This window comes from Passer domesticus, chromosome 4, assembly GCF_036417665.1.
Source record: "Passer domesticus isolate bPasDom1 chromosome 4, bPasDom1.hap1, whole genome shotgun sequence".
In the NCBI taxonomy this organism is placed as follows: domain Eukaryota; kingdom Metazoa; phylum Chordata; class Aves; order Passeriformes; family Passeridae; genus Passer; species Passer domesticus.
Window position 1 is genome coordinate 34,750,504 of NC_087477.1, and position 23,199 is coordinate 34,773,702.

Below are 23,199 nucleotides of genomic sequence, written 5' to 3' on the forward strand. Positions count from 1 at the left end.
TGTAATATGCTGATGTATCATAATTGCAGCATAGCTCATAACTTAGCTAAATCACCAGCTAAAGCAAAAGTTTCTGAGGTGTCGGTGCTTTTTATACATCTTTCCAATTAGACCAGGGACAGTGAAATCAAGTGTGGACTGAAAGTTAGAACTTAACAATAGTATACATCCACAGTTTCCATCAAGCATAAAAAAGCAGAGAGAACAATCAAAAACATCTCCTGGAACTAAAAGTCAGCCTGTCTTCCCAAAGTAAGGGGGAAAGACAGGGAACTACTTCTTGCCTTTTGTGAAGCGGGGTGGCCTACTTTGACCTTTTGCACCATACCTTTGTTACCATTCTACGTGGAAGCCGAAGGGGGAAGGAGGCATTGTTTGTTTCTTGCTTTGAGTACAGCAAAGTGTTCGGCTACCTCATACTACAGCTCCAGGCTTTAGCGAGACACGAGCAGAAAGGCTCACGAAGGAGCAGTGTGTGTGGCAGCAGCTGCCAGCCGGGAAAGGTGACACACAGCACCGGCAGAAGGGCAGTGAGCCAAGGCACAGGGGTGCGCTCAGCCGGCAGAGGGAACACGGCACGGGCTGCCCGCTTCACACTGACCTGCGTTTGTGCTGTTAGCTCTTTGTCCCTAAACACTACTTTGGTGGCTGCCCAATGAGCTTTCCTTTTCCTCACCAGCACAGGAGTCTCATAAGCTCTTCTGAACAAACATTTCCAGAGTATTTACCAACTTGAACACTGAACTGCCACAAGAAAGTAAGCCTGCAAATATATCTAGAACATTAATTATGCATAGACTCAGCAGAGAATATGGTCTTCTACAACAGTATAAAATACAGATTTAGGCAAGAATACCTTACCTGGGCTGGTGCAAGCCTGAGAACTACCTCCTACAAAGCATACTGTCACCTTTAGTCACAACTACACACACAGCACTGGAGTGCAATTTTTCCATATTCATTATCCTCATAATTCTGATGTGGTTTTTAAGGCATGAAATGACCGGCACAAAATAAAAAAGACAAAAGGGCCTGGCCATTTATTTTGCTGTGATATTTAAAGCCTCAGATTTGTGTAATAACTTCAGTTTAAGCAGCAAGTACAATTATTCCCTGCATAATTTCAGCAGATCTATAATATTCTGCTATTCAAAGCGCTGACAATTTTCTTGTCAAAACCATTACTCTTCCAACTCAGTTCTCTTTATTTTTAGTCCATTGTTTTTATGATGCAGAATAGAGGTATTTTCTTTGTTTACAGTACCATTTCAAAAGGTTGTGTTAAAACCACTATATCATAATGCTCAGACAGAAGGCCTAACACAGTGTGCTCCCTGTTGGCAAGATCCTGGAAAGTGTCATGGGGTTAGGATGATGACCTCCTCATCATTTCAGTCTATTTGCAATGACTACATTAGTGGCTATTTTTGGTTATCACTTTCTGTAAACAACAAACTGAATTTGCAATTTTCATTTAGAGCTTTTCTGGCCCAGTCATTGAAGAGTTTGCTATTACTTCAGTAAAAATAATATTAACACGTATTCAACAACAATATCTGCCTATATTTTCACTCCAGATCATGACAGACATGGTAATAAATGCAGGCTTTCTCTTAAAGAGATTACAATATTCTAAAGAAATTACTAAACTCTCAAAGTGCTTGGTCTTCATGAATTTCAAGAAGTTTAGCCAGGAACACAAATGAGACAATTAGCGTTTTCCAAAAGAGGAAAACTGCAAGCAAGGGCCTCACATCAAGCAACTGGCAGAGTGGGTGATACACAATTACATTTTTTCAGGCTCTCAGATCAGCATGCCAGCAGCATAAAGCCTTTGGCCCATTCAGTGCACAACACAGGCAGACTTGCCATCATGCAGCAGCCACACTGCATCGGCCTCATGAACACAAGAGTGAGAAAAAGACTAGTTACAGAAAATGTAAAACACAATCAGTTCCCCACTTGCACCATCCACACATTCACCTTCAGAGAATAAAATGAAGGAAATTACAGGATATAGAGCTTCTGAGACACTGACAGGGTCTGAAAGAGCAAGTTAACATGGTTCTATATATTCCACCAAAATCTCTCTCTCTCAATCCAAGGACGCAGCACACAAGTGTTCCTCACACTACTTGCTCCCTGCTGAAAAATATTGTGTTCACAGCAACATATTCCCAGCAAAACCAAAACAAAGAAACAGACAAGGGCAAAGAACCATGGCAAACTCAATCATGGAAACCTGAGCCAAGAGTGCAACCACATCAGCTCTGTAGGGTAAAAACGCTACAAAGCTCGCCACCGTTCATCTGCAGGGGTTAGTCTGAGGCCAAGTAACACTGACATAAAGCCACAGCTTCACTCTGGCACCATAGCTTCTTGTTTAAGAGAAGTAATACACTATGAAAGTGGACTTAATCAAAACTCCCATCATTTCAAAACATCTTCTTCGGATACGTTTATTTTCCAGAACACAGACCTGAGGTTAGCTATGGACACCTGCTATCCATGCAACCACTGCCCTCTGTTCTCCCCAAGGGGACAAACAGAAGCTCAGCACTGCCCAAAAGGCTTCTCTCCTCTGTTCTTCCCTACCTTCATCCATAACCTTCAAGATGGTGGTGGGGCTTTTTTCCCCAATTCTCCTTCTAGTCCAAACAAGCCACTATCCCAGATATGCATTCAACTTGCTTCCAAAGGCCCTCAAAAACACATCCACACCATCTGGGTTTGATCCAGAGCTGGACTTGCTGACTCTGGTGGGTACTTCCAACTCAGAATATTCTGTGAATCTGTCAAGCTGGGTTTGGGCATGTTTCTCAGTGCTCTGTGGAATACCTCATGTAAAAAGGGGAGCTGTACATGTAAGAACCTTCACCTGACTTTAACATTCTGTGCAGTGAGAAGACCTCATCACTCACACATGTGTGAGAATGCTGCCCCCCCCCCCTTCCCCCACAGTTATGAAATTTGGCATGAACATCCAAAACCAGCTGCTTCTCTTTCAAATCCAACACAATGAGAAGATGCTAGAAACACTCTTACAGGCAGGTTACATTTCACTGCACAGTTCTGCCTACTCCACAGCCGGTGGGCAATGGTGCTACAAGATACTGTGCAGGCAGATCAAACAGCACAGCCAGGAATCCCAACAAATGCCCAAACAGGCCTCCTAAGGGCTTTCACTTTAGGTATGGGTGGAAATACCCTTTCCCCCTTCCTCTATCCTATTATCGCTACTACTACTACGCGTTAACAGCTAATCATAATAAACCTGTGCCATACACAACTTCATCATTGTGAAATCTTCAAACAGCACTGTGCAGAAAACCTGAGCTGTGATTCTTTCTATTATTTGCACGGAACAGGGATGGCAGCGTGAAAACATGCAGACCAATTCGTTCTCCAGGCCTGGGTGCTTGGCTGCTCCCTTCCTCTCCCACCACAAAGCAGAGGTGGGGGGGAAGGAAGGAGGGAACACGAAAAAAGGAAAAGACGGGGAGGTGGGAAGAAGGCACGAAATCCGCTTCGTACTAACAACAAAAGCAATTAGGAGGGCCGGAAGGGAAGAGAACCGGCACCCTCGGGAGGTGGAGGAATGCAGCACCACAACTTGCCCGGGGAAGGCTGCCCGGGGCGGGCGGGTCGGAGGCGGCGGCAGCCCTGGCCTCGCACCCGCAGCCCATCCGAAATGTCCCCGCGGCCTCACGCCGGGCTGCCACACGTCCCTGCCGCTCCCGGCGTGCCCAGCCCGGCAGCGGCGGCGCCGGGGAGGGCGAGGAGGAGAGGAGGAAGCAGAGGAAGACACGAAACCGGCCCCACTTACCCAGAAAATGACATTGAAGCCGAAGATGAAATATTTGATGCAACAACTGACTTCAGGCCCCTTGTAGTGCTTTCCGGACATCCTCTGCGCTCATGAAGACGCTTTGCTCGCAGCCAGGGTGAGAACCAGAGGGGGAGGGGGAAAGGGGGAGAATTAAGAGGAAAAAAAAAAAAAAAACACACAACAAACAAAAAGGAGGAAGACTAGGAGGAGGGTCTGGGAAGACTAGAAGGAGGGTGGGGGCAAGGCTATGAGGAGGGCTCCAGGGCCGGCGCGGCGAGCAGAGCTCAGGGCCGGCTCCGCGCCGCGGGGAGATGCGGCAGGAGCGGCGCGGCGGCGGGTCGGCTCCGACTTGCCGGGCGCCGGGGATGGCCGGCGAGCAGCTCCCACCTCCTCCTCCTCCTCCTCTTCTCCCGCATGGAGGAGGCCCCGGCTGCTCGCGGCGGGAGGCAGGAGAGAGCGGCAAGGAGCGGGGCGGCCGCCGGGAAAGGCGCCGCCGGGGCAGGATCGGCCCGGGCAGAGGCCGGAGCCGCGCGCCCCCTCAGCGCCAAGGGGCCGCCGCGCGCGCCCCGCCCCGCGGCGTGATTGGCACCGCTCCCCGCCAATCGGGGCGCGCGAGCGCCGCCGGCGCTGGGGGCGGGGCGGGGGCGGCGCTGAGGCCCCGCCCGGGCCGGGCGTGCCAGGCTGAGGGGCTCCAGTCCCGTCCCTCAGTCCGTCCCTCCGTCCGTCCGTCAGTCCGGCGGCCCGCGGTGACACGGGCCGGGGAATGCCCAGACAGAGCGGACTGGCCCCGCCTGGCACAGAGAGCACCGCTCGGCAGCGGGAATGCTGCCGGCAGGGCAGCGGCGGTTCTAGGCTGGCTGCGGTAATGAGGAGGAGCAAGACCGTAATTGCACCGTGCAGGTTGTTCTCAATGGGCGCCGTCACATCGCCTCCCACATGATCCCGTATGCGCCACACGCGCAGGAACGCATGAAGAACCATTTTACAATGATTGCTAGGGTTTGTATTTTAGCATCCCCTGAGTTTATGTTGAACCTGACAGACATAAAGTTATGGGGCTTAGTTGTATTCGTGTGCTTCGGGATTCAGCGTGCACATGGTCTGGCATTAACACCATAATTAGTGGGTTTTCTTTGCTGAAGGATGTCGTCATGTCAATGGATCAAGGCTTCAAAGTTTCCAGCTCTCAGGAGAGGAGGAGGCTCAGGGGTGACCTTATCACTCTCTGCAGCTCCCGGAAAGCAGGTTGTGCCAGGATGAGAGGAAATGGCCTCAGACTGTGCCAGGGCAGGTTTAGGATGGACATTAGGAGGAATTCCTTCACAAAAAGGGTTGTTAAACATTGGAATGGGCTGCCCAGGGAGGTGGCGGACTGACACTTAGTGCCGAGATCTGGTTGACAAGGTTGGGATTGGTGAAAGTTGGACTCAGTGTTGGAGGTCTTTTCCAACCTAATTGATTCCGTGTTTATATGATTCTACAAGTATAACTTCTGATTCAATAGATGGAAGGTTTCTTTATAATAAAATACATTTCCCATCTCTACAGGATTGCAAGATAGCACACTTCAGAAAAACAATATTGATAGAACTACGGAAGACAGTCTTGATTCACGATCACATCATGTCAGTTATGGGGCCTTGTGAGTCTTTTTTGAGAGTGAAGAGAAATATTTGTCTATCGCATCTGGTAGGTGATGAGAAGAAAAAAGCATCTGCTGAAATGTATCCATGAAAATAGGCGATGTTTTTGGTAAATGAGAAATTAATGCAACACATCTATACACTTTAACCACGACTGTGTAGTTTACGACATGAGTGTTATCCCTGTGTCTACTTTTAACACTGTCTTTGCAAGACCATCCATGGGAAGAAGGTAGAGAAGGGAGAATAATTAGTAATGTACGTGTTCTGTGCCACCGGATAAAGGCACATCACCACTTACAGTAAGGTATGGTAATAATGTATTATATTAAGGTGCTGTTTTTACAAGTGGCTTCAAATATTGATGACAACCTGTACAAACATTTGTAATATGACTGTCATAACATGCTCTCCTAGCATCACGTGTTGGCACCCTTTAACATGTTAATTCTTCACAGGCAGAAGCAAAATATTGCAGAGTAATATTTATTATGATAAATTCAGTAACGATATCAGATGTTTTACTTATCCATCCATTAATTCCCAACAACTCAAAAAGAAATGCAACCTACATCATTTATAGCATCATATTTACATGAGCTCACTTGCTTTCTCAATTAAGAATAGTATTATTAGCCAGGTGTCCTTTTAGAGCCAAAAGCATTTCATGTTGTCCCATCATCTGATCAGCTTAAGGATGTCTGGTTTTAAGGGTTAGATTGCTCACTTGAAGAAGGTATTGAGCACAGAACCCTGCTCTCTTTAATTCACTTTGTGTGTAATGAGCAAGCAGATAGCAAAGGCAGCAGAACAGCTTTGGTGTAGGTAATTGATCTTTCAGAAACCAGCTGTAGCAGAGCCTTCTGCACCTGCAGCAGCCTCTCTGCAAACACGTTTTGCCTCCTGTCCTAAACAAACAAGGATTTAAAAAAATCCCAGTCCTTCATCTTTGTGCCATCTCTTGTGGATTGCTTCTTACATGCTTTGGCCACCTAGGCCTGGAAGCTGAGCAGGAAGGCTGTGACAGCACTTTAAATTCACTGTTAGTTTCCAGTCAACACTGAATTCTACTGTGATGTTTTGGTACAAAAGCCTGGGGCAATACTAAGCAGGAGCAATATTACCTTTTCTTGCAGAAGGGCAAGACAGTTATTCAAATTCCATCAGTTCATAATTCATCTGACAAGGCACAGGAGTACTAATGGGCGGGATTTCAATGACAAAGCTGGTTCTAGCAGCACAGTGCTTCATAACACCAGGAATGCTTTGATTTGCTACTGACATTGAGAAAAAGTCCCATCTGAATGACTAAATGTATTTCCCGTCTCTAAGATGCAGATATAAATGGACTTCTGACAAAAGACTGGCCAGCTCTAATATTAAGAAGTGTGTCAAGTTTGAGAAGTTCATATTTTAAAAGAGGTATAGTTGTGGACTCTGAAATTCTTACTTCCCACCAAACAAAAGAGTCCTCAACCCAATTCCTGAAATCAATCATTCCTTAGATCCAGTACCTCTCTCTTTGTGTCAGCTCCTGTTTTTTGATCTGTGAATTCTTTGACATTTTCCAGGGAAAAAGAAATGCAAACAGGAGTGACTCTAGAAGAAAAATAGCAGAGCAGCACAGTGAAGGCTGTAGTTCTGTGAGTTATCCCATTGCCAATCTCACCTCATGCCACATGCACTGAGAAAAGAGTTGTGGTCTAAGAAAAGTTCAGTGTCTGTGTCCATAAATCTAGTTACTTCCTAGACACTCCATTTTAGTGAGAATTCATAGAATAGCAGTCTTTTTCCATGGGGAAACCATACAGCTTTCTGACAGGCAAGATTTATAGAGTCAGAGGTTCTACATACCTCAGAATTTTTAAATCTAAATAACATACTAGCTCATAATGCCATTTGTGTTCATTTTATAGTTTTGCAACCATAAAAACACTTTGTTTTCTGCTTAGCAAAAGTGCAAGCACTGACGAGGGGACATTGTTTAGGCTGAGAAGGAATTCTGAGAAAAGAATTTCATAGAACTAAACTCAGGTAGTGATACAAATTGTATTGGCCTTGGTAGAAGTACATGCTCTGTCCCAGATGTGAACATGATTTCAGCTTCCCTCAAGACTAATAAGTGCAAGTACTGACTAATTACTGTTATGGGTAACACTGGTGAGTATTGAGCTGCTTTTTCATCTGAAACTTAGCTCTCAATACTGGATAATAATATCATCTCACAGGACCAACCCAACATCATTATAATGTGATAACAGCAATGTTGTTGGGATGACTCACAAAGCATGAAGCATGTCTATACATCTACTGGGTTAGAGGCCAGAAACTGAAACTAAGGCGTACCAAATAACAACCAATAACCAGCTGCATGGTGTCTGATTTTATTTTCTCCAGACAGTGTGTATCTGAGCCTTTATTTCTTTTTGTGTCAGGCACCTCGAGCTGCTGCATCTGCCCCTTGTGAGAGGAAGGGCTGGGAGTGGTGGCACACTTCCTGCCCACGGCTGTGCGGGCAGGGGCAAAGGAGCGCCCGGGGTGCTGCTTGGGGCAAACATCCTGGCACACAGCCCTGTTTCTGTAGTGGTGCTGTGCCTCAGCAAGCCCCTCTCCTGGAGTTTTTTACACAGCTCTTTCTTATCAGGGATTAAGCCCTGACAAGTCTATACAACAGCGAAGCAGGAATAGTACAACATACCTGGTCCACAGCTCAGTGTCATGCCACAGCTGCAGGTGTGGTTCCAGGCACTCATACAATCAAACTGGCTCAAAGGGCATTAATTATGAGGTAGTTATTACAACCATTTTATGGGCACGACAGTGACAGGCTTTAATGAGATAAAGCATATGCATTATTCTACAAAAAAAAGAGACACAGATTTGCAGTCCTAAATTAGGGACAACTGCAATCAGTGTGGGCAGTCACCTCCCCTTCCATTACTGCTGCTACTAGTCCATGGTGCTTAAAATGGATATAAACTTAGACTCCAGTAAGTGCCAAATTTATCTTTTTTCACTTTGTACTGCTAAAAGTACTGGACATACTCTGCAAATTTGAAAGGTTCTCACTTCACAAGTATGGGCTATTGCTTGTGTATACCTGAAGGTTCAGGTATAATTCTTGATGATGCGCTGTCCAAAAGGACAACCGGTGTTTATCCAGTAACAGAACATCACATGATCTTCTTAAGGTCCCTTAGGTTTTTCAAGGCCCTCTGAGTTGCTTTCAGTCATTCTTCATCATATAATACAGGACACACTCAACTCAGAGGTTTAACTTAGAGTGTTTGCTCTGTAATACCACTCAGGAGAGTGACTATTTCCTCTGAGTGTGTTTCTAATGGTGATAAGCTTTTCTGCAAATCCACCATTTTAAGTAATCTTTGAGAATGTTTCCCTTCAAGGGTTTCCTTTGCTCAGGCCTAAACCACCTGAGCTTCTCCCATCCTCCCCTGTGAAGATTTTTGCTTCTCCTGGGAGCCTGGATCAGAGTTTCCTGCAAGAACAATCCCTCAGGAATCATTCTGGCACCTCTCTCCAGGAACATCTGTAAACCTGTCAGAAGGTCAGAGAATGCAAGCAGGTGGTGGATGAGAGTGCACGACTGCAAATCTGGCTGTTGTAGGCTTCAAGTTGCTGCCAGACTGGTAGGAAGGGAGGCTAGAAGAGCAATTAATCTCAAAGCCCAGCTTCTAGAAGAGTTTGCCACCATGGCCTAGCCAGTAATTGAACTAAAAGACATGGAATACCTGTTTGGCCAGCTTGGTCAGGAGTTCAGCCCCCAGACCTCTGTGTAGGCAGGAACTTAAATTGCCTTGCTGAGAAAGAGTGGAAAAAGCCAACCGTGTAAAAAAATTCTCATTTCAGATCCAAGTAACTTTTTTTTTTCATTGCTTTTTGACTCAAATGGCTATACAGATGCTGTGATCTGAAGGGACTCTATGTCCTTGCCTCCACAGCAGAGAGCTGATCCAAAACCCTCTGGGGAGAGCAATGAGGTGCACAAGGGGGTCAGCACCTGCTGGAGGAGGGCCCAGATATGCAGTGCAGCCTGGCTGCAGGGAGCCTCCTCCCACCCTCTGTCAGGAAGAGGCTTGCTCATCTGAGCTATGGAAAGAACAGTGACAAAAATGCTGTCATCTCTGCTGTGACATTGGTGTCTCCTGTCTGTCAGACTGTACAACAGGGCCTCTAACAGTTTATTAGGACTCTGCAAGTGAGCTGATAATCCCAAAGGAAGGTTGGTGATACGTTTAAGCTGATTTCTTCACAATTTTGTGTCTGGTTCTTCAAACCCACCATCTCTATTCACATCCAGTGACAGCTACCACACAGCTGGATCAAAGATAGCAGTTTCCTTTACCTTTGGTATTGACACTTCTGATTTCTCAGATGTTATGCAGAGCTGCCACAGCGAACGTAGCACTTGTAACAGCACCAGTGAACAGGTATTTTACAGTAGTATTCTGTATAGCTTGTACCAGTGGACCTGCTTAGGAACAAGGTAAATAAAATAAGTTTATTTAAACATTCCCAAAAGGCATAAAACAGCACTACTAGAGGGATTACAAACCATGGCTTTTGCTTCCCACAGTGTCATAGGAGGAATACACAAAGCCTGTGATTATGCTACATCTGACATTCTGGGCTCAGTAACAACATTCTGCTTGTGGTAGGATCAAGTAGGACTTTGTTTCTGGACTACTTCCAAATGTGAGGTTGCTCTTCATAAATAATCTGCACATGTTAATCTTCAGGCACCTGTAAAAAGGAAGCACTTAAAAAAATTTACAATTTACTTGTCTGCAAGTCCACTAAATTGAAATTTCCAAGCCTTTTTACTCTCTTCTGTTGCATTAACAGAACCAGAAACCTTTCTGCAGATACAAACAGAATAGCTACTAATATTCTGGGTGGGTTGAACAATTACTTTTGAGGTCTGTTTATTCAGCTCATCTTTGCTGTATGCTTCACTACCTGTTTCTCTGTGAGTCTTAATGGGTGGGGTTAATCTGAATTTCCTGCTCTTCCACCACACTGGTTAAACCATCAGCTCTTTTTTTTTTTCTGTCATAGTGCTTTAAGAAAATTGAACTGTGAGAGACTGCTACTTAGAAAAGAAAACCCACCCCAGAACTATTTCTAGATTCATCTTCACCTTACTATTTCATGTCTCATCATTTTTAGGCACATCTTCCGGCTCCCACAAAGGTGTTGAAGTGCCCTAAGACTTCCAGGTTTGATATTTTAGATTATATTACCTGGGAAGCAGGGACAATAACTCCTTCCTCCTTGTTCCTCCAAGTGGCAAGTGTAAAATGCCAGTGCTGTGACAGCAAAACAGCTAAAATAATTTTAATTTAAAAACCTACCTCTCTCTTGTTTTGAACTCAGGATACAAATACATTTATAGACACATGGTGTGAACCCAGTAAATACAAGTAACAGAGCTGAAAATGTGAAGACACTGATAAGGGGAAAAAAAGTGGTATCTTCAAAAAACAGATTCTTTGCCTATTCCTCCTGTCTGCTTTCAGGCAGGAGAAATCTTCCTTTTGAAGTGGGTCTTCTTGCTCTGTATAATGTATCAGTCTGCAATCATCAGGAAAGTTGACATTTTTCATCCAAAGGTATTAATTTTTTGAAGATGTTGACTGTGGGCAAAATAATTTTTTAGAGGAAAGACATTGCTGCATCAAATCACAGTGACATGTATGTTACTGTCTAAAAGTTTTACAGATTTTATACCACCAAATTCACCAGATCAAAGCACGTGGCAGTGACTATTCAGGACACTATGATGCTGTATTCCAGTCTGAGTGATGAACTGTTAAATGTGTCCCACTTATGCATACACCTACGAAATAAGACTCAGTGAAAATTGTATTATACATGGAATGGAAAAAACCCAAGAAAAGGATTAGGGAGCATTTATTTTTAGTCTTGCAAAAAAGCTATGATTTTCTTAAATATTACCACGGCTCTTTCAGTAAGTTTCAAAAGTTTGAACTATTCATCACGAAGGTGAATCTGCTAAAAGCATCAGTTGTTTCAAAATGTTAAGCTATAAAGTGGGTGGGCAGAGAGCTTACAACGACTCCACTGTTCTGGGCTAAGCACGGTCACTGAGCTGGGAACAAAAAACTGAGAGCTGGACAAAAAGGAGGCCCAGCCATCTAGTGGTAAATTACCCCGCTGTGCAGCCTGCTGCTCTCTGCCTTCCAGAGGCATGCTGCATCTCAGCTGTGCTCCAGCCTGGCAGAAAGGGACATGGACCAGATTTTGACTGGTTCAGGACTCGGCAGCAGTGAGACATTTAGGGAGCAAGCCAAGGTGCACAGGACCCTGCAGCAAAAGTGGGAGAAAGGGTGGCAGGAGCAGTGACCATGTCAAACACGAGGGCAGCTTTGGCTGGATGGATGAGGAAGAGCCTGCACTCAGTTCTGCACTATAGAGAACATCTGTTTACAGGTGCCTGCTTACAGTGCTTGTTCTCTTCCAGAATACATCTTTGTCCTAACGAGCTTATGCTTGCTACCCTGCCTGCGTCTGTACAGCAGCAGTCAGAGAAAAAATTGGGCAGTTTTCCATAATCCCATAGCAGAGAACACATGTCCAGTGGATATGCACAACCAAATGATGCAATGCACTCATGTCCCACTTCACACATGGAAAAGAAAGGTTTAGGCCAAATTGTTCACATTTGAAACAAGAATGATGCAATCAAACAACTGCACGAAGAAAGCCATATGCTGAGTCCAAGCTGGAATGAAACACCCATTAATTTATTGAGAGTGAACTGTTTTATATCTTCTATGTGGTTACAAAGTAACAGAAAAAACATAACCTTGGCAAAGCCAGAAGAGACATCAAAACAGTAAACCATTAAATACTTCAAGGAAAGTTTAAAAACCAAACAATTTGTATGCCTGAATACCTCTCAAAATTTGGCCCAATATGCCAAAGCTCCCATTGCAAAAGTGATCTTGATGCTTAGAAGACCAAGTCTCCTTTAAAGCAGTCAGATGCAAGTCCTACAGGGCCTGGTTTGCAACTTGCTTGGGCACTGAAAAAGAGGTATCCAGTGGGATGGTGTAAGCAGTCTGGATATGAAATGACCATTGGTGAACTCATTTCATTACCTAATTTGACTGCTACTTAAGAATTTTGAAATATCAAATTTGGCCAAAGCAGAACCTTTACTTGGTTTACAGACACATGATGCTGCATTGCAGCTTGTAGTCAGCTTCCAAACACTGGCCAAAGTGCAGTCATGGTTATACCAGGCATAGCCAGGTGAATATGGGATATCTCTGTGAAAGTCCAAATAGTTAACTTTGTGCAGGGAGAATTTTTATAACTGAAACCAAAGCTTTGTTCCAAGTGGTTACCGCAACATGAACTGATTGTAGCAGAAACATTTGTTCTTTATCAGAAAACACAGCACTGGAGGGACCACAAAAGATAATGTTTCCCTTGAGGTAGGGGACAGCCAAAGTCAGCTGACAGCCACTAGTGTAGAAAAGAAATACAGCTGTGTCCTCCCAGAGTGGTGTCAGCTACTATATCTCAAACCCTCACTTCTCTTTGTGAAAGGTTTCTGTTACTCACAGTGATAGCTAAAAAAAGCAGGAAGGAAACATCTGCTTGCTACTTTGAAGTGGTGCTTGCCATTGATTTTCCAACGTAACACTAGAAAACAGAGATGCAAATTCATCAGGCATGCTTTGGCAAAGTTCTGTTTAAGGAGTATTTGGCCATGGAAAGGGTGAATCTCCCAATGAGCAATTATGCTCAGTTTTCATTTGGCCTTTCCCAAACATGCTCTCTTAGCTGGGTAACAGGAGAAATTAACTGCGTGGTGCCTGAAACATTGTGTTCCCCAGTGGGATGCCTCACACCATCTGGCTTTACCACTTCCATTTCACTAATGGATCACACCCGATATTTGCATTGAATCCTTCACCACAACACTTTCAGAGCTGTCTGAAACCACAGACTTTACAAAGAAAACAAGGATAAAAGTTGTACTTCTCACTTCTCTGGTTTACCCACCAGGAAGCTGAAGCAACAGGTAAGGTGTAATGGACTTTCTTAAAGCATCTCAGTAAATCAGTGGCCAAGTTTGCTGTCTGTTCCTGCAGTCAGCAGTAAACAGGCTAGGGCAGAATGCTGGATACGAGCATCCTGCTCCAAAATCTGACACTTTTGCTGTTCCTTTTTTTTTCTGGTGAACAAGACCTCATCTTTGGGATGGAGTCATATCCAAATCTGCATTCCTTTGCCATATGTTTTGAAGATTCATTGAAACAGGGTTATTTTTTAAAGACTTGAAAGTGGAATTTAAAAGCTGCTGACTTAAGAAATAGGGGTCAGGAAGGAGAGCAACAAAAAAGGGATCAATGTTTTTGGGCAGAAAACATGGAAACAGCACCTTCTTCAATTTGTAAAACAGCCACTGGGGTCAGGTTGGGGTAGTTTGGCAGTGAGTACACAATCCTGGAGACATTTGGGGCTGTCTGCACTCGGGGCACCACTGATGTCTCACTTTCCACTACTCTGCTGGTCTCCTGCTGTGCTCTGCAAACACTCTCCTCTCCTGTGGTTATTTTTGAAGCAGTTCTTTAAAACAGATGTCCTCATATATGTCTCTTCCCTGCTACACAAATAACACTTTGCCTCATGCTCCTGTTATCCTTTTGAACTTAATTTTAAAAAAGGAAAAAAAAAGGAGGGGGGTAAAGAAGAATATCCTTTTCCACTGGCGATTTCTGTTGTAACTTTCATGGCACTGTCACTCTGGGGCACATGAGTTGCTTTTGTGCCCTCATAGAGCAACCTACAAAGGTTTTTTCTTTCTGGCCTTCTTCCTTGCCCTTCCAAGGATTCTTCCCTCTCTAGGCTCTTTCCAAATCTCTCCCTCTTCTCTGTCTGACTTCTGGATGCACTGCAAACACCACAGGTCTCATAAAACTTTCCACTCAGGTAATATTACTGAGGAAGAATCCACATGTACCAGCCACCCTTTGTTTTCCTTGCACAGTCTTCCTGCAGCTACCAGTACCAATGTCTGGCACCCAGGCACACCTTCTTTGGGCATCCCAAACTTTCCCTTGGAAGGAATCACTCTTCTTCAAGACTTTATCCTTAATTCTCTCAGTATTACCAACACTGGTATTTTTCCTAAAGAAGCAAATGGAATGTGTGCAGAATGAACTAGCTTGAGATGCCATGATTAAAGGAGGTGCTAAATTGTGGAAAAGCATGGGAAGTAAAATATCCTTGGATAGAACATTTGGCCTAAATGTCATTATCTGGTACCTTTTGTGCACACAGGCACCAATTCTGCCAGCCTTGCTCACTGAGTAGGCAGAAAGTATCCCTAGGGCTTTAAAGGGAACTGATCAATAAGGTACTTTCCATGAGTGGAGGAAACAAGCACAAGCCAGCAGAGATGGAAGCAGAGGAATTACGTAAGTCTATGAACTTTGAGCCCACATGCGAAATCCCAGCTCTGAGAAAATCAGTACGAGTTTGGGGATTTTGGCTGGGGGTGGAGAGGTTTTACCACACAGCTTATTGGGCAATGTTTCTACCAAAGTGCAAAACTAAACTAATTTGCAGAGCCAGGGGCTTCAAACAAGAGAAGAATATTCTCCCCTGTATCCAAGGTCCTATGTACAATCAGCAGTGACACACCCTGCAAGCTAAACCAAGGAATTACAGTTTAGAAAATGCAACTTCTCAGAGGCAGCCCTGGTGGTAGAATAGCATTCCTGAATAGCTGTTGTAACACTCTTGTTAACAAGGACTCTGGAATGCCAAACAAGGTTTCAACAATTGTTAATCCCACTCAGTTTAGTTTACTACTTCCCAGGGGACTGCAAAATTATCAGGCTGTCCATTTCTACTCCTCCTCTTGGCCTGATCTCTGACAGCAAGGTCCTTCAATCTCCAGTGCCTGCAGAAGCTTTGTTACTGGTGGCCCAGGGACTATAAACAGGCCATTGCGTAGGGACAGGGTTTAAACTGGACTCATAAGGCTCAGAAATTGTTTTTTTCAGTTTGTGAGTTTTTCTCTTTTTTCCAACCACGTAGCCTCTCTCTCAACAGCCATGCTCCCCCTAATGCTAGAGGAGGCAAACAGCCTTCTCCAATTCAGTGCTAAGAGGAGGTGGAAAGATGTTTGACACACAGACAGGCCTTGCACACCCTGTGGAGGTTTTTTAGCCTTAAGTCACATCTCCCAGCATGACTTGGCCAGCAGAAGAAACCGAAAATGGGAAGTGTTGCCTGCTAGGCACAGCTCTGTGCTAGGCTGTGAACTCTTACACCTTTGGTGCTTTAGCACAGAAAATGGGTCACAGTTGTGATTTCAGGAGGAGGTCATTGGCCCAATTGCTCAATAGTGAGAAAGGGAAAACTTTAGCTGCTGTTCTGCCAAAAAAAATAATCATGACCCAGCATGATGTGAGCCTGAAGATACACACTGAAGTTACATACACTGTGTGGTTCCAGATGAGTGGGCATGTTAACCACACCCAAACACAAAATCAAAATAAAACAACTTAATTAGAGAAGATAAAGTAAAATCAAGCTTTCCCAGCCCCAGAAAGCAGCCATGCTGGGGAACATGGAGGCTCCAGCCTCCTTGCTGGCACATGAATCCCATTGGCAGGGATACAGACATGGCTACACAGAGCTAGGAGGACACACTGACAAAGGCTCAGGCCACGTAACAAGAAGACAGGCACATAATGATGGGAAATGGGCAACAGTTTTAAATGAAAGGAAGAGACAGTTAAATTATAGTAGGAAGGAGTTCTTTACTGAGGGGGTGCTGAGGCACTGGAACAGGCTGCCCAGAGCAGCTGTGGATGCCCTGTTCAAGGCCAGGCTGGATGGGACCACCCTGATGTGGGGGGTGACATCCCTGCCCACGCACCAAGGAATGCTCAGTGTAGCTGCAGTACAGCATCTCCACCATGAACACTGAAGCTCTCAGCATGAGAGAGAGAGCAAAGAAAGAGAAGGCAGCAAAGGCCTCTCGGTGTCCTTCCCCACTGCAAGGGGCAGGGGTTTAAAATCCCCCACGTACCCATTTCAGTTACAACTCTAACATTTCACTGCCAGCACAAAACAGGAGAGGGGAGGACACTCTCTTTAGGGGAACAGGTTGAGGGTGGTGGACAGTAGGACAGGACACCTGCTGTTGCTGGCTCTCCACCAGCCCTAGGACATGCATTCCCATCACCACCAGGATAACACCTATCCCTCCCTCCTGCACAGAGCAGAATTCACCTCTCTTTCCATACTGCCATCCTGGCAGGTGGGAAGATGGCCAGGAAAACCCATCCAGGGTGGATGTGGCACCACGCCTCTGGCAATAGAAAGAGCTTGCTGCAGGTCACATCTCTCTTCACAGTGCCACAAAAGCCTGAGCCACCTCCTCCAGGCACCTTCTGTCCCCTACTGTCACCAGCTGAGAGAAAAAGACTAGTTTTGTTTTAGTTAATTTTAAACCAGTGAAAGCTGATTATTGCTTAGTAAGCCTAATCCATGCCTGCTCTCTAAACACAAAGGAAAAATATATATGTTTTCCTTCATAAAGCAAAGAAGAATAGTGTAAGACAAAAATCTCTTCAGAAACTACAAATCAGATGACATGGTGAGAGCTGTCCAATATTATTCTCTTCCTTTCTAACTACCATTGCAACCAGGAGTTGAAATTCTGCTGAACTAAAGCTTTCAGCAGAGTGTGGTCAGCTCTGTGCTATCAACATCCTCATCCTGCAGGCTCACTCACACTTTGAAAAAATATTCCTCTGTGTCAGAAGCAGTAAATTTCAAAAGCAGCAAATTTCACAAGCAGCAGCCAACGAAAAATCATGGAAACTTAGGTGCCTGTGACAGCTGGAACAAAGGTTTAGCAATACATGTCATGCTGTCTGCATCAAACCATGTGCAACAGATGTACTTTGACACCAAATCCTCTTTCTTCACATTTAGGTGTATTAACTGAGTAAGGGCTTCCTCCCACATACCTATTTTCCACTGCCCTTAATGCATGGCATTCTGCCACCCAGAGTGTAAAATGCAGTCACCTTTTTCTTCAGGTCACAGAGCAACTCCAGCCACGCTTGAAGCTAAGCAGTCTCCCAGCTGCCACCACTTGAGTCTCAGAGCAGCTGAAGCTGATTTAAAGGCAGCAGACAGCAAAGTCACATCAAGCAAAATTGATCCATTTCTGCTGCAGAATTTACAGGTGCAAAGACAAGGGCAGGCAATAACACTCCACGGATCTCTAAAAGAATTTGGTGCAAGGTGCAGAGCTACAGCAAAATGAAAGCAATGCAGGAAGGCTGCTGGGTTGCCCACATGCCCCGGGGACAGGGGAAGGTAACAGCTTCATCTGCAACCTGCCTTGGCCCTCTGGCAACAGAGCCAGAGAAAAATAGCAAGATCTGCACTCTCATTCCTCTTCTCTCTTTCTGCAGATGCAAATACTCAGATTTTCAGACTGCTTTTATGCCTTCCCATGCTTCATCACAGCAAATATTTGCAGGAGACATAGTGCTTCTTTTTGAGTCACCTCCTGCTTAAACCTGGATTCTCCCTTCAGTCCCTTCTGCTTTACAGTCTTTGCTTTTCTATTTGTATGGTTTGCAGGAAGGATAAAGGTGTTTTTCTCCCCACCCTCCTCACAGGGGTGAAACCTGACAGGTTTGACCTAAAGCTATCACTTTTCTATTGCTGTCATTGTAACAGGCCCACACTTTCTCAGGGTTTTCATCACAGATGGATACCAGATAAATTCACCTGTGCAGGGGTGAATGGCACTCTTAAAATACCTGAGTCCCTTGGAATTTAACCTACAATACAATTTATAACTAGCAAAATGGCATCTGCATGTCCTCATAGGTCTATAATCCCTAGCTGAAAAAGCTTATATTAATCCTGCAAGGCTTAAAATCAATTTCAGATACAGATTGAACAGAGTTAACCAGCAGTTCCATGGATCCAAGTGTCTCATTCTAGGGGCAGACACCTTATCTAATACAGGCAAGACCTACATGAGTAACCCTTTGATAAGCATCACCCAGACTGGGCTGGAAGGGGTTTGTAATTGTTTAGTTTGTTGCAAAGAGCCACGGAGAGTTTCTTATGGGCCTGTGAACCAAAGCAGGGTGTTTGATGAGAACAAAACAACGAGCATCTGGGGCTTGATGACACACACTGACAGCCGAAAAACTGCAGATGGGTGCCACCATCAGTAACAAGAGGCTATAAATGTTCATAAGCTTGAAAGTGCTTTTCTTCACGAGCATGCAGGAGCAGGACTGGTCTGCTGCCCTACAGATACCAGCATCTTCCAATCATCTCCAGTGCAGTTGCTTTATCGTTATCAGCAGAGCCCACAAAATTGTTTACAGGGGAGCAGGCTGGTCAGGTTATCTGGCAGCCTTAAAGCTGTCCCCTTCTGACAAATCCCACACGTTCTGCTCTAGGAAGGGGCTGGCCCTTACTTGGAACAGTAAAACAAGCCTAGTGGTAAATAAATCTAAAGTCAGATCCAATGAATATATCCAAAGGGAAGCCTCCCAGTGTCAGGCAGATAGGTGAGTTGGACAAAATAACAACTGACAGCAGCTGCAAACCAGAGCTGGCAGAGCTGGAGGAGTCACTTTAAAAGTGGGCTTTGCCTTTGGTTGTGAGAAAAGGAGTGATCTTCATTTATATCATCTAAGGCAAGATAACTAGTGCAAGGTAGCTGAGGAAGCAAACCAGCCTTACTTTTAACAATTAACAAAATGAAACAAGTGATTGGCATGATGCAGTTCTTAACCAGTGTGACTCAGTGCTTAGACCAGTGTGACTCATACTGAAAGGACAAATTGTCCATGACAGGATATGAACTACCACATACAAATACCATCACCTTTTTCCCCAACCAAATGCATTTCCATAAAGCCAGAGAACAGGAAGCACATCCTTCCCCTGGCATAAACACACCTGATGACAAAGAACATCTGTCATTATGCAACTTGCCCATGAAGCCATTTTCTATGGCAGCTTTATGTTTGCCAAAGGACATCCTGTGGCAGATACCACAAATGACCGACTGGGGGAGAAAACACTTTTGTCTTATGATCCCATAAGATAAAAGTCCCTTTTCTATTGTTTTCCATGTGCATGACTGAGTCTTAACCCGACTGGTTAGAAGAAGAAAGTAAGTTCATCCATTCACAGTTAATTCACATGTAAATAGGATTTCATAAATGTCCCCACAGTCCCTTGGCAGCAGTGGCAGCCTCCACTGCAAGAGTGCCTAATCACATCTAAGGAAAATTATAAAGTCACACTTTGAGCACCATCCTTGAAGTCAGTGAAAATTTCTTTACACCCCTAGTGACATCTGACAGCAAAGGAACTGTTCTGGTGGCTTTAAGAAGATGTTCTGCAGCGAGTCAAAAAGCCAAAGCCCTAATTACAGTACCAGAAAGCTGAGGATCAGCAGCCACGTTCTTTCCCTTCCTGCCAGCTCAGAGGCTGGCACAGCAGGTTCAGCAAGAAGCCAGCTGAGCACCAGCAGTGCCTGCAGGATTCCTTGGTCTTAGCTCCGTGCTCAGAGATGCCCTGTTCCCCTCTGAACCTTGATTAAAGCTGCCCAGGCTGAGCTGTCAGCATGACTCAGCAGCAGCAGCATGCCCAGCACTCACACAGCTGCTCACTCTTGTGCAGAGTTCACAGCTGCATTACAGATCTCCTCAAAACTTTGTGTGAGATAAAGGCACCAAACACGGCCTGTGCATTACATCAAGGTCTGTAACAAAAACAGGTACGCCATTACATCTGAGGACTGAAGAAAAATGCAAACTTCTTGAAGCTATAAATCTTATCATCTCCTCCCACTCCATATTTTTTCAAAGGAAAGTAAGTTATAGCTGGAATATAGCTGGAATTCTCTACTATTTGAGCTTATCAATCAGTTCTCAAAAAATTTGTATCCCCTTACTCTTGGACTGTAGAAAGAGTATCTTCAAGAAGTTATGTGGACTGGCTGATTTTTTCGTAAGCTTAATAAATAAGAATTTTTTCATTAATAAATTACAGTAGAGATGCATGAAATTTAATTTTATGGAGGTAAGAGGAGGGATGTTCATTAAACTTCCTTTACTCCTAAAATTGTGTACAAATAACACACTATTAGTTTTAAGAGTATTTTTATCTTCAACTAAATTTGTCTAGAAAGGAGTTAAGTTTTTCAGGAGGCAACATGATGTATCAAATCTGACAAGACATTTCTTTGGCAGAGAAAAATTAACAGTTCTACACAGAACAGTTGTAGCAATTACATCAAGGTCAGGCTTTTACTCCTTTGCAGACTCTCTCGGCATGGAAATTTTGAAATTCAGAAATTTAGAAACCTGAAATTCAGGCTACAGTAATAGGTCGAATTCCCTAAAAAGTAAAGTTAATACCTAGGAAAGTGAGGGTTTTATACATACTAGTATTTATCAGTAACAGTAGTTCCTTCCTTTTTGCAAGCTTTATAATGAATTAATTATTCTGGCATAACCAAAGGAAGAAAAAAAAAAAACACAAAAACCTTCCTCTCAAGCAGACCCAAGTATTGCTCTTGTTAATTCATGCTTCTACATTTCCAGGTCAGCCATTCTGTCACCAGGACAGACAGGATCTTAAAATTGGGACATAAAGAACAAGCAGAATTGAAAATAAAGAAAAAAAATAATCGGGATCTTCTCAAAACATCTCTCTCACTTCAGCTGTTCTTCAAACAGCACAAAGCAGGATCTGGCTGACAGCATTTATTCCCTTGAAGGTCAACTTTGAAAGAAAGAGCTACTGTAGCTACCTCAAAAGACTGTGAAGCTTTTTTTTTTTCCCAGTGGAGGAGGGAGCCTGAGCTCTGGCAGCAGGCAGCAGGAAGAGACAGGCGGGTGCTCCCCAGGGAGATGCTCCCATGGAAATACAGCCCTGCCCCAACCTGGGGTCCCGCTGCTCGGGCTGCTGCGGGTCCTGATCTGCAGGGCCCAGAGAGGGGAATGCAGGAAAGAAAGATGACAGAGTTTCCATGGTGAGTCACCTCCCTCTCAGAGCCTCTCCTGTTTGACAGTGTTGAGCCAGCAAACAGTGACTTTCCGTGGCAAAATGCCTGAGTGAGGAGATTAGGCTGCCTTTGTTTAGGGCTGTTTCATTTATTAGGTCACGAGGTTCCTGAAGTCATCGTGGGACTGTTTGGAAACAGCAACACGCGAGGCCAGAGAAGGTTCCTTTGCAAATATACAGCATTTGCACTTGGTTACTTCTAACTGAAAGGGGATTTACAGCATCAGCAAAGTGAAAATCACACAGTACCTACAGACAGCTCTGCCAAGTGACATCTGGACTTAGTGATTTAACTGTTATCAGGGTGCCTGCATTTGAAACAACCCTGGTCCTCTTGATCAGGTGAGGCAGACCTGGAGAGGGCCACACAGTACTGCTTTGGAAAAGTTGTGCTAATTATCAGGAGTTGCTCTTTTTTTTTTTATTTGCAATCAGATTTTCTGCTTCTGTAATTCCATTCTTTTTATGGCATTTATGAGTCAATTGCAAGACTTTTATTTGCACGCTGTAACAGTATGGTTAGCATGGCCCTAGGTGGAAGATACTAAGTTGCTAACGAGGCTTCCAGTACTCAGCAACGGAAACCCACAAAAAATATGCAAACTAAACTGCAAACAGGACTGGCAGAGACCACAGTTTGGGGGGGGGGGGGGGGGGGGAAAAGCTATCTCCACCCTCTTTTGTTAAGTTCTGACATATCTGCCACCAGACTGAATCGAAAGGGGAGGCTCAGTCTGAATTGTTTTGCGGAAAGCTGCAATGACACAAATGGAAGTGCCTTCTCACAATGCATCGCTGTGCTGGAAATTCAACTGCTGTGTCAACTTCAAAAACCAGTATTGTAAATTCATTCAGAAAGGGACTCACCAAATTAATGGAGACAGATCAATCAGGAGCTATTAACCACAGCAGCCTTAGGTGCACACTTTTTTTGCCAAAAGTGGACAAGGTATCTCAAAGGAAAAATCACACTATGGATCTTTCATTCCTCAAGCTGTTTCCTACTCATCTGTCACTGGCCACTGTAGGAACAGGACACAAAATTCAGTCAATATTTTAACCAAGTCAGTAGGACACCTTTGCTGTCAGCCTCAAGTTTAAAATAAGCATGGTTGGGAATACAGTATGTGCCAAAGGAAGGCAAACAGCAGAGCTACTGGTTCCCAAGTGAGCAGAAATGTAGCTTTCTGCATGGAATGCTCCAAGTAATAAAGTATCTCTAAGAAATAAAGTATCATTCAGTAATGAAACTACTGCATTTGGGGGAAATTTGGGGTTTTTTAACTGCCTCCAGAGAATAAAAAAGTCCAGGATTTTACCACATGGAGACAAGTAAAGCAATATCCCCTTTTACTGAGATTTGAGTCTACAGAACACAAGTTCCTATCAGCCCAGTTCAGTGTTATATTTACATATAATTAATTTTTCCTACTTGTACCACAACTCATCGTAATAGATAAGAATTAACAAATATGTTGATAAGTATTTTTATCCTACTCTGAAGGGAGAACAACAGTCACATCAAGCTGCACTCTGAAAACAATTATCAGCATTTTAAAAAACATCCACCGTGGTTTATGAGTTACCTTTCTAATC

At 44.3% G+C, this 23,199-nt stretch overlaps 1 protein-coding gene and 1 long non-coding RNA gene across 3 annotated transcripts in view; one reads left to right on the top strand and one right to left on the bottom strand.

Moving 5' to 3' along the window:
• TSPAN5 (tetraspanin 5) overlaps positions 1 to 4,817 on the bottom strand; it is an 81,382-nt gene extending 76,565 nt beyond the window's left edge. The window contains exon 1 of one of the 2 annotated variants that reach the window (XR_010360952.1): positions 3,827 to 4,817. Coding sequence is in view for 1 of the 2 variants with exons in the window: in XM_064417034.1 (XP_064273104.1) it covers positions 3,827 to 3,907 (81 nt within the window). In the remaining variant the exon portion in view is untranslated. The remainder of the gene's footprint in view (positions 1 to 3,826) is intronic. The other variant, XM_064417034.1, reaches the window with a different exon arrangement.
• LOC135298891 (uncharacterized) lies at positions 4,817 to 22,247 on the top strand. Its single transcript, XR_010360957.1, has 2 exons — positions 4,817 to 5,779; positions 21,141 to 22,247. It is a non-coding gene; the product is annotated as an uncharacterized LOC135298891 (long non-coding RNA).
• The last annotated feature ends 952 nt before the right edge of the window (positions 22,248 to 23,199 follow it).